At 45.5% G+C, this 11,655-nt stretch overlaps 1 protein-coding gene across 1 annotated transcript in view; it reads right to left on the bottom strand.

Moving 5' to 3' along the window:
• cttnbp2 (cortactin binding protein 2) overlaps positions 1–11,655 on the bottom strand; it is a gene marked incomplete in the record, with an annotated part of 103,299 nt that overhangs the window by 5,749 nt on the left and 85,895 nt on the right. The window contains 6 exon segments of the mRNA XM_037683059.1: positions 48–147; positions 1,619–1,664; positions 3,263–3,454; positions 3,559–3,673; positions 3,716–3,779; positions 9,272–9,450. Coding sequence (XP_037538987.1) covers positions 48–147; positions 1,619–1,664; positions 3,263–3,454; positions 3,559–3,673; positions 3,716–3,779; positions 9,272–9,450 — 696 coding nt within the window.

The raw sequence follows: 11,655 nt of genomic DNA, 5'->3' as shown, positions 1-11,655 counted from the left end.
GTACCTTACTGATGTCAGAGGACAGTACTAATGTCAGAGGACAGTACCTTACTGATGTCCGGCTCAGACCTGCTGGAGCACATGGTCTGCAGCTCCCTGATCAGATCTGTCTCATCGTCAGAGAAGACCGGCAGACCTGCAGGCTCCCTGCAGACAAAGGGTTAATGTTAGCATCCCAGCTCATTCAGTGTGTGTCATCAGAGTAAACCTGTCCTGTCCCATCCTCAGCACCACAGCCCTGCAGGAGCAGAGCTTCACTCTGGGACCAGAGGGCAGAACTACGAGGCAGGTTGAGTGTCTCTGTTCAGTTTGGGATGTTTTGTCTCATGAAGCCAGTTCACGTCTGACCTGAGTCTGTTACTATGACAACTGATGATAACCAGCTTTGTATGTGAACCAGACACAGGTCATCACCTCTCAACCATTAAATGTTCCTTAAAAAGCCACCTGGGTGTATCGGGCAGGGAGCGGGGGGCACTTTGTTCCTCTTCATCCCTGAGCGCCAGCTTTAAGGCCTGGTTACACATCAACAACATGGAAGATGGCAGATCTCACGTGATTTGAGTCAGACTTTTTGTACTGAAGAGAACACACGGGGAAGACATCCTGATAAGTCCTCCCCCTGAAAAAGAGACCGCCACTGTTTGCAGCAGACGTAGCAGGAACGTGTCTCCACGTTCCAAGGTTTGGTCAAAATGGCTCCAACATCACAAAATAATCCGAGACATGGAAAAGTGTGCTTCTCAAGGCGGCGGGTGTTGTGCATTCCTTCAGGTAATGTTGGGCCTTTCAATGGGGACTGCCCAGTAAGGCAGCACCTATTCTTATTATCCACCTGACAAGGGGTTTAACTTTATATCTTACTCTTCCATCAACTTTAATGTGGCCTGAACTTCAACGTGTCCCCCACAGACGTTATATTAAAATGACCGGCTCAGCACCGTGATGTGTGCTGTTACTTTTACTGGTGTTTTGAGTTACCATGACGACGTAATTTGCAAACAAAGACGCCATTTTTCTCATTCAAAATGCCGGACAGAACTCAACAGCTTCTAACTGCCACAAGTCAGTGAGTCTGAGATATTGAGCTGAAATTTGCTCTGGTCGTAGCTGAGAGTGAGTTTTCATACATTCCTAATGCAAATCAAAAATCCAAGATGGCCGCCTGAGATAAAAAGGAAAAATACTATAAATCATTTTAGAGACATTGAGCTAAAATTGGGTGTGGTGATGATGAGAACGTTCCCTATCACATGCTAAATACAAACAAAAAAAATCCAAGATGGTCACCATAGCTTACAAGAAAAAAATGACTATAACTCGTTGATTTTTGGTCATTTTGAACTGAAATTTGGTGAAGTGGGAGCTGAGATGAACCCCAACACATAGTCCTGTCAAATCAAAAGGTTAAATTGGCAGCAGCCTGGCAGTCCCCGTCAAAGTTTCTCCAGGAACTTTCTAGTTACAGTTGTGTACTTCATGGCTCGGACGGAGCGTCTGATGTTATCTGAACAGAGGGCGACTTCCTGTGTCGAGCAGCAGCTTGGTGGGACCACTAACACCAACTCATCGCTCTAATGGGTGAATTGAAGCAGACCTGCTTAAGAAAGCCACCCACCTGCGTCTGATGGGACTGATGCTGATGTCTGAGCTGGACAGGGAACCTGAAATCAAAAACAACTTTATTAAAAAAGGCAGAGGGACAAACGGTCTCACTTCAGGCTGTTTGGATGAACTCCAGAGACATGGTCTGTGCATCGACTTCAGTCCAACTACAGATGATCTAAGCTCAGCTTCACTCAGGTCCATGTCTGCAGAGGTCCACACTGAGCAGCGCTGTTAGAGCCCACAGAGCCTCCTTGTGGACATTGTCCATACAAAGAGCACAAATATGGGAATTTGACAAGTTACACTTTAAGCCGTTTTATTTCCTGAAAGTAATAGATGTATCTTTTCCACAGTTTCTGCTCTAAAACAAATGGAACCATAAATATATCCAGTATGGCCCATTAGAAGCCCCCAGAGTTCACTGTGAGACATTTTACAGGCCTCTAAGGTCTTCATCATTTTTATTTGGTTGAGTTCTGAGCCTGTTTTTGTCAGCACATCCGTAGATTTGGGCTAAATGTTTCTACAGCAGTGAATGTTTTATCATCTGTCAGCTCCAAAGCAGAGGGGCCCTGGACTCAAGTGTTCACCTCCTTTTGTCCCCTGTGAGGACACGACTTGTAAAGCTGCAGACGCCTGAACCTGAACATCTCACTGCGAATGTTGGCAACTAGCTGGTGAACGGTATTCATGAGGAGGCCTCAGGAACGTCTCCAAACGTCCACCGGCTTCTCATTGTCTCCTGGTTTCTCTTCAGTCGGTCACAGAGTCGTCATGGCGTCTTGAAGCTGGGTCAGTTTGGTCACAGTGTCTGCAGAGCCTCTGACAGGAAACATCCAACGCTACAGCCCTGAACCCCCCACCCCAAACAATAAACAATAATTATTAACAATGCCCATGTCCCCATCGCTGAGGGATAAGAAGAGCAAATGTAGTTTTTGGACGGGAACTGAACAGAGAATGAAGCCGAAGCGACATATTTATAGATTTTTTTCCCATATTTACAAACCATTTGTTGGCTGAGATATGACGTTTCCATTCATTCTGACTGAAGAAAAAGAGCAGTACCACTTTCAGCCACTTGGGGGCAGCAGAGTAGTAGTAGCAGTAAGGCATGCTGTTGTATCATGTAGTAGGTAAACGTGGCTATCAGAATCAGAACACTTAATTATACTTTACACTTTCTTTTCAGCACAAAAAAAGAAACTGTCCAGATGACCTGACTGAAAAATGTTGGATTTTATACCTGGATTATTGAGCGTGGACTTTGTTGTTTTATACTTTCTTGTTTTTTTTCTTGAACTTTTTTCAATTTACCATGTCCTGGATAACTGCGAATCTTCACCATTATTACACTATTAATGACACAGTCGGCCTGCCATAGACTCCCCACCTTCATTCTGCTCTCTGCTTGGAACCGTCAAACCAGCTGCACCGCCCTGACGAAATGCAGCTGGTTTGACCATTAAAGTGCATTTATTACACAGACAATAGACTGAGATACACCTTTGATACACTCACTTGTAAATGAGTCTTTGAGGCTCAATGTGACTTATCTGTTTAACTAAAGGTTGAATGAATGAAAATAATACTATCAGCTCTTCAGCGAAGTGAGAAGGTTCGCGTGCCGGCTTTGAGGAGGAGGTGCTCTCACCCTCTCTGAAGGAACCGCTGCAGCTCCACGTCAGGGACACGCTTCCTTTCTTTCGAGGGCTGGTGTTGGACCGTCTCAGCTTCCCGCTGTCCCGCGCCCTCCTCCCTCCCCTGCTGCCACTTCCTGTGTAGGACCCGAGGGCCGACAGAGGGAAAGAACTTCCCTGGAACTCCAGCAGGTGCCTGTCCATTTCTGAGGGTCGGACACAAAAACGGCAACGTTTCATCCATGTTTTCCTTCGACCATCTCACTTTCAGAGCAACAGGATCGAATCAGGGTCCGAGACGCCCACTCACCGTGTCGAGGGAGGGGGCAGCCCGGGAGAACAGCCTTGTTGACCAGGATGCTGAGGGCGGCTTTCACCACAGCCTGCTGTCCGGCACTTAGACCACGGCTGCTAGGAGACAGTTGCTGCGAGGAAGAGGATGAGGAGGAAGAGTGCTTGGCTGTTACCTGGGAGATAACTGCCTCTTCCACACGGGGGACGACTGCAGTGTTCCAGAGTCGGGCCAGCCACCTGGGGTGAACGCAACACACAGTCATGGTCAGACTCATGAACCAGAAAACAAGACGAGCAGTTATGACATCATCATTACGGTCCACAAGGACCGGCTTCTAACGCTGATTTTACCGATAAAAAACAACAACAAATGTTTCATAGCAGTTCATGTAAACATGTTTACGTCATGGTCAGTCTCCCATTACAATGTTAGGTCAGCAGAAATATCAGATGATCCGCCAGCAGAACAAGTTATTTTTTAAACAAGGTCTTTTTATTGATTTTAGCATTTTGAATAACACAAAAAACAAACTGCCAGAACAAGAACTAAACCCCTCCCCCACCAGATCCGTCACATATACATAAACAAAAATAAATCAAACTGGTACTGACAAGTTCTCCACATATAACACAAAGGGCTGCCATGTGTCCCAGAATCCTTTTACAGAACCCTTCGGCGTATGTCTTATTCTTTCTACATGAATGCGGTACATCACCTCTCTTATCTAACGTACATATGTTGGGGGGTGTGGGTCCTTCCAGTTTCACAAAATCAACCTCCAGGCCAAGAGAGAGCCAAAGACAATCACATCCTTCTCACTCCTGCTGAAGGACGTATCCACAGGGACCACCCTGAACAGTGACATGAGTGGTGATGGGTGAACAGATTTGTCACATATTCCAGAGAAGGTGTCAAATATAGCTTGCCAAAAAGTCTGCAGTTTGGTACAAGTCCAGTATATGCAGGAGTGTAGCTGGAGTTTATTTACAACAGTTGCATGCAGGGTCCAGGTTGGCCTTGATCTTGAACAGCTTGTCTTTGGACCAGTGCAGCCTGTGCACCACCTTGAAGTACAGCATGTCTCAGACAGATTGAAGATGAGTAAATGTTCTTAATGATCCTTCTCCAGAATGGGTCTGATGTGGATTCCTCCAAGTCCGTTTCCCATTTCAGCTTAAGGGAGTCCAAGCTGGACTCATGGTATGAACTGAGCAGTGTATATATTTTACCGAGGGTCCCCTTGGTGCCATACCTGCACTCTAAAATCTTAGCCACAAAATGTTTAGAGGGGTACAAAGGAAAACAGAGTTAGATCTCACAAAATGTCTCAGCTGCAGATATCTAAAAAACTGTGACTTGTGAACATTAAGCTTCTGTACCAGCTGCTCAAAAGAGGCAAATCTATGAACAGAGATCACACAGTGAATGCACTCCCGTCAAGACCCAGCTGTCAAAAGCTGTATCAGCTACTGAGGAAGTGAACATATGATTTGACACAGGAGCCAAAAACAGTAACTGTGTAGAGCTAAATGCCCTCCTGAACTGATTCCAGATCTCAACTGTCCAGGTCACAGTTGGGTCAGAAGTGTAGGTTGATACTGATGTTTAAAGGCAGCCAAAAGCAGAGTAATGCAGAGGGGGAGCTGGATCTAAGTGAAGCCTTTTCCAAGGCCACCCAACTGGGAGAAGGGATGTCCTTACCCATCCAGAGTGAAAGAGCTCTGATATGAGCTGCACAATAAGTGCATGAAGTTAGGAAGTGACATGCCTCCAAGTCTGTGGGGCAGATGCAGGACCCTCCTATCAATCCATGGGTGCTTGTTATTCCAAATAAATGCTGATATCTGGCTGTTCAAATTGATAAAGAAGGGTTTAGTAAGGAAGATTGGCAGATTCTGAAACAAATATAAACATTTAGTTAGTATATTCATTTTTACTGAGTTTATTCTGCCCCCCAGGGTGTGAGGCAGGGACTGCATCTAGAAAGGTCCTGTTTAAGGTTCATCATGAGAGGCAGATCATTGGTTTTATAGAGTTACCCAGATCCCAAGGTATTTAAAGTTTTTAAAACTTGTTTTTTAATTGCAACAGTGTCCAAGATTTTCTTTTCTATAGAGGTCACAGGCATCAGCTCGCTCTTTTCAAGGTTAACCTTATAACCAGATAATCTTCTGGATTTTTCAAGCAAGTTAAGTAACTCAGAGACACTGGTAAGGGGATCTGATATTTATAAAAGCATGTCGTCTTCATATAAAGAGACTTTGTGTTCTGTGCCTAGTCGATTATTCTCCTTAATGATGGAGTTCAGCCTTAAAGCTAAAGCTAATGGTTCTATTGACAAAGCAAACAGAAGTGGTGAGAGTGGGCACCCGTCACGTTCCCCGCTGCAGTTTAAAACAGGAAGATGTGTTACAGTTGGTGCAGACCGTCGCCATGGGGGAGGTACATATCAGCGTCACCCATGATAAAAATTTGGGACCAAATTTAAACAACTTTAAAGTCTCAAAAAAGTAACCCCACTCCACTCGGTCAAATGTTTATACAGAACAAGTTTATAAACTAATAATTTATTCCCAGTAGAACATCACAAACAAATCAAATGTCTGAACATCCAGGACCTGACAATAACAGCTGTTGGAGGTTTAGAAGGACCTGAGGAGACCAGTTGTTGGAGGTTTAGGAGAGAATGTTGTCCCATTTTGGTCTGATGGTGTCATGATGGTGTCATGATCACGTCCTGTCCCCTGCCTTGCTCACAGCTCTCCATGTCCTGTTCCTGCTTCTCCGTCACTCTGCCACGCCCCCTCGGCAGTTTCAGCACTACACCTGTTCCCCTCACTATTTAAGATCCACATTCATGCTAGTTCACTGCCAGATTATTGGACCATTCTTGGTTCCTGATATCCAACCATTCTTGATCATGCTCACGTCTTGTTTTGATCATCTCATCTCAACCTCACGTCTGTCTTGTAGATTTATCATTCTGCCTGTTCCTCATATGGTTTGGTTCTGCCCATCTGACCCTGGTTCTTGACTACTTCTTCTGACTATGGATTCTGGTTTGACCCTTTGGACTTGTTATTGGAACTCTGAGTCCCTGTGTAGGACCCCCGCCTGTGTTCTGGACCTTGTTCTTGGATTTCTGCTCCGACCAAACTCTCCTCAGCTCTGCCTTGCAGCTGCGTCTCACTCAGTGACGGTGACGTCCTGCCCAGATCCAGCAGCTGGTCCCACCTCGCCTGCTTGAGAAGCTCTGACAGGTGGCTCTCTCCCTCCTGCGAGGACTCGTCACCGCAGTTGGATCCTGACTACCTCCAGCAGCTTTATATCAATAAGGAAGTTTTTGATTTTTTCACTCTTGTTGTCTGGCTGATTCTTCTTCTTCTTTTGGCCTTTTCCTCTTCAGGGTCTCCACAGCGAGTCCTCCTCCATCTCTCTCCGTCCTCTGTCTTCACTCCAACTACCTCCATGTCCTCTGCCCTCACTCCAACTACCTCCATGTCCTCTCTAACTGCATCCACATGTCTCCTCTTTGTCTTTTTCCTGCAGCTGCATTTCTAACATCCTTCTACCAATATACCCACTGTCCCTCATCTGGACATGTCCAAACCACTGTCCCTCCTCTGGACATGTCCAAACCATCTCAGTGTGTCCTCTCTAACTTTATCTCCCAGTTGTTCAACCTGTGCTGTACCTCTGATGATGTCATTTCTAATCTTCTCCATCCTTGTCTCTCCTAAGGAGAACCTCAACATCTTCATTTCTGCCACTTCCAGTTCTGTCTCCTGTCTTTTTGTCCACGTCTCTGTCTCTAGACCATACAACATAGCTGGTCTCACCTTTGATCTTTGCTGGCACCCTTTTGTCACAAATCACTCCTGAAACTTTTCTCCATCACTCCATCCTGCCTGGACTCTCTTCTTCTCCTCTTTACCACACTCCCCATGTTCCTGGACAGTGGACCCCAAGTCCTTGAAGTCCTGCACCTTTGTGACCTCTGCTCCTTGTAGCCTCACTGTTCCACCTCCTCCCTCTCATTCACACACATGGACTCTGTCTTACTACGACTGACTTTCATTCCTCTTCTTTCAAGTGCATACCTCCACCTCTCCAAGTTCTCTTCCACCTGCTCCCTGTTCTCACAACAGATCATGATGTCATCTGCAAACATCATAGTCCACGGGGATTCCTGCCTGACCTCATCTGTTAGTCGGTTGTGTGGCTGATTCTGAATCCACAAACCCTGACCCTTTGACAAATGGAGGATTCTAGCAGGTCAGTGGTTGTGAGTCGTTACTGGATATTTTGTTTTACAGTGTGTCAAATGTTTCCAGTAGGTGTGAGGTCTGGACTGCAGGAAGGTCAGTTCAGGTTCTGGACTCTTCTGCTTCAAAGCCGTGCTGCTGTAATGGACCCAGTCTGCGCTTTAACTTCCATCCATCCATCCATCCATCCATCCATCCATCCATCCATTATCTTTACCCGCTTCTTCCATTTTGGGTCACGGGGGTCGCTGGTGCCCATGTCCATCAATCACTGTGCGAGGGGCGGGGGACACCCTGGACAGGTCTCCAGTCCATCACAGGGACACATAGAGACAAACGAGACAAACAACCATTCAGTCTCTCACTCACACCTAGGGACAATTTAGAGTTACCAATCAGTCTAACATGCATGTTTTTGGTCTGTGTGGGGAAACTGGAGTACCCGGAGAAAACCCACGCAGCACAAAGAGAACATGCAAACTCCACACAGAAAGGCCTCTGGACCGGGATTTGAACCGGGGACCTGCTCGCTGAGAGGCAGCAGCTCTACCAGTTGTGCCACCGTGCTGCCCCGTGCTTTAACTTGTCTTGCCTAATTAAAAAAGGACTTCCCAGAAAAAGACATTGGTTGGATGAGAACATGTCTGTGCATGTCTTTCTGAACTGGTTGAGTCTTTCCAGATGTGTGAGCTGCACATGCCAGAGTAACTAATGCACCCCCATACCATCAGAGAGGCAGGCTTTAAACTGTGAGCTGAGAACAGGCTGGATGGTCCATCTCCTCTTTATCATGGAGGACGTGATGTTCATTGTGTCCAAAAAGAAGTTATACTTTTGACCCGTCTGACCTCAGTTCTGGACGAGGTTCACATCTGGCTTCTTCTCTGCCTGATAGAGCTTTAAGCAGCATCTGTGTATGAACTGTATTTAAAGATGAGGATCTGTGGAAGTGTTCCTGAGTCCACAACAGAACCAGAACCAGACCTGGTTTAATGCAGTGAGGTCCAGAACCAGAACCAGACCTGGTTTAATGCAGTGGCCCCTGAGGGCCCAAGGATCACCTCCATCCAGTTCTGACCTTCAGCCTTGTCCTTTGATCTCAGAGCTTTCTGGATTCTTCTAATCTGTTGATCAGATTAGGACAGATTATGACCTGCAGACGATGGAGATTCAAAGTTTTTCAATTTTTCAATTGAGGAACTTTATTTTGAAGTTGTTCCAGTATTTAAGACATGTTCTCAGACTGGTAAACATCTGCCCATCTTTACTTCTACCTGCTTCAGCCTCTGAAGTCGTTTTATATCTGACTGACCTGTGAAATGCTCCTCCAGCTGTTTTTCTTTGCACCGTTGACTTTTACACACTTTTGTTGTCCTCGTCCCAACTTTTCTGAGCTGTTGCTGCCATCAGATTCAAAAGAACCGTTTGGTTTTATTTTGTAAAACTGGTAAAAGGACACACACCTGACTATAGCCTGTGTGTTGTTGGGGACCACAGGGCAGGACAGGAAGAGCTGTGGGCCCAGCAAAGCCTCGTGGGTCCCCAGACGGGTCAGACAGGCGTTGAGCTGCTGCCACACCTGGCTCACCCACAACACCGAGCGCTCCAGGAACCCGTCAGGTGACCACAGTCCAGTCCCCATCTGCAGGAGACACGAAGAAAGAAGACATCCAGCACCATCAAACTGGTTGACCCACTAAGAGAAGGTGTTTATAAGACTTTTCAGTCTTTCTCCCTCCTTAGATGCATTAATCTGTCCTCCAGCTCTAATGTTAAAAATCTTGGTGTTATTTTTGATCAGGACATGTCTTTTATCCCCCACATTAAAAACGTTACTAGAACCTCCTTCTTCCACCTGCGTAATATCACTAACATTAGAAACATCTGATCTAAAGATGATGCAGAAAAACTGGTCCATGCATTTGTCAAGTCTAGACTGGACTATTGCAATGGTTTATTATCTGGGTGTCCAAATACTTCTTTAAAACGTCTTCAGTTGATCCAAAATGCTGCTGCCAGTCTTAACTGGAGTTACTGGGAGAGATCATATCTCTCCAGTTTTAGCTTCTCTCCATTGGCTCCCTGTCAAATCCAGAATAGAATTCAAAATCTTACTTCTAACCTACAAAGCTCTCAACAACCTAGCTCCATTTTATATTATGGATCTTATTGTTACATATTTTACTAACAGAGTGCTGGTGAAGATTCTCAGTCATCCAGGACATGATGAATTCAAAAAGCGTTCAATACAAAAACAACTGGACTTTATTTGTAACAGAAGACGTTTCTCTCCTCATCCGAGGAGCTTCCTCAATTCAAAGAGCAGAGAGTGAGAGGTTCAGGTTCAGGTTCAGAGGCTGAGTGAGATAAGACACACACACATGTAGATTTGACAAGTCACACCTCAACACCTTAACAGTAGGTCTTTCTTAAAGTCTTTGTTCCTCTAATTCACAGTCGAGGCCCCTCTGTTCCCATCAGGTGTGAAAACCGGCTGGGAATCTGTTTTAAAGTTGCATTATAGGTTTTAGAAAGTGGGAATCTGAGGCTCCTCCTCTGTTAAGAGACGGCTTTTCTCTTTTTACATAAATTGCTTCCTTCACCCCCCTCTCAAACCATCTGTGTTCTCGGTCCAAAATGTGCACATTCTGGTCCTCAGAAGAGTGTTCCTTATCTGTGAGGTGGAGGTGAACAGCTGAATCTTGTCCAGAGGAGGTGGCTCTCCTGTGTTGAGTCATGCATCTGTGAAGAGGCTGTTTAGTTTCTCCAATGTAGAGGTCTGGACAGTCCTCGCTGCACTGGACCGCATACACTACACCACTCTGTTTGTGTATGGGTGTCTTGTCCTTAGGGTGGACCAGTCTCTGTCTGAGAGTCTTGCTGGGTTTGAAATGTACTGGGATCTTGTGTTTGTTGAAGATCCTTCTGAATTTCTCTGATACTCCAGCAACATAAGGGATGACAATGTTTTTACGTCTGTTCTTCTCCTTTTTCTGTTTATTAGTGTGTTTTGTAGATTTCCTCTCTGACTTGACAAAAGCCCAGTTAGGATATCCACATGTTTGAAGAGCTTCTTGAACGTGTTTCTGTCCCTTTTCCTTCCCTTCTGTCTTCGTGGGGACGCGTTCGGCCCGATGTTGTAAAGTTCTGATGACAGAGAGTTTGTGTTCCAGTGGATGGTGGGAGTCAAACAGAAGATACTGGTCTGTGTGGGTTGGTTTTCTGTAAACTTCAATGTTGAGGCTGTCCTCTCTCTCTGCTCTTTGAATTGAGGAAGCTCCTCGGATGAGGAGCGAAACGTCTTCTATTACCCTAACCCTAACTTCTATTACAAATAAGGTCCAGTTGTTTTTGTATTGAACACTTTTTGAATTTACTAACAGAGCACTTCACTCTCAGACTGCAGGTTTACTTGTGGTTCCTAGAGCTTCCAGCAGCAGAATGGGAGGAAGATCTTTCAGTTCTCAGGCTCCTCTCTTGTGGAACCAACTTCCAGTCTCTGTCCATGAGACTGACACATTGTCCAGTTTGAAGACTTTCCTTTTTGATAAATCCTATAGTTAGGGTCGGCTTGGGTTTCCTGAGCTGTCCCTTAGTTCTGCTGCTATAGGCTTAGACTGCTGGAGGACAAACTGACCACACTTTTCTCTCTGCTGCTTCTTTACTTGCTCTGCTCAACCTGTTTTGTATTTGTAATTATTTTTTCTATCCTTAACATGTTTTTGTCTTTCAGATACTCCTGGACCTATATCTAGACCTGGACCTATATCTGGACCTAGACCTATATCTGGACCTGGACCTATATCTAGACCTGGACCTATATCTGGACCTAGACCTATATCTGGAC

The sequence above is a fragment of the Nematolebias whitei genome, chromosome 10, assembly GCF_014905685.2.
Source record: "Nematolebias whitei isolate Nwh7 chromosome 10, NemWhi1, whole genome shotgun sequence".
Taxonomy (NCBI): Eukaryota; Metazoa; Chordata; class Actinopteri; order Cyprinodontiformes; family Rivulidae; genus Nematolebias; species Nematolebias whitei.
The sequence above is the reverse complement of the archived record's forward strand: the minus strand, read 5'-3'. Positions and strand labels throughout refer to the sequence as shown.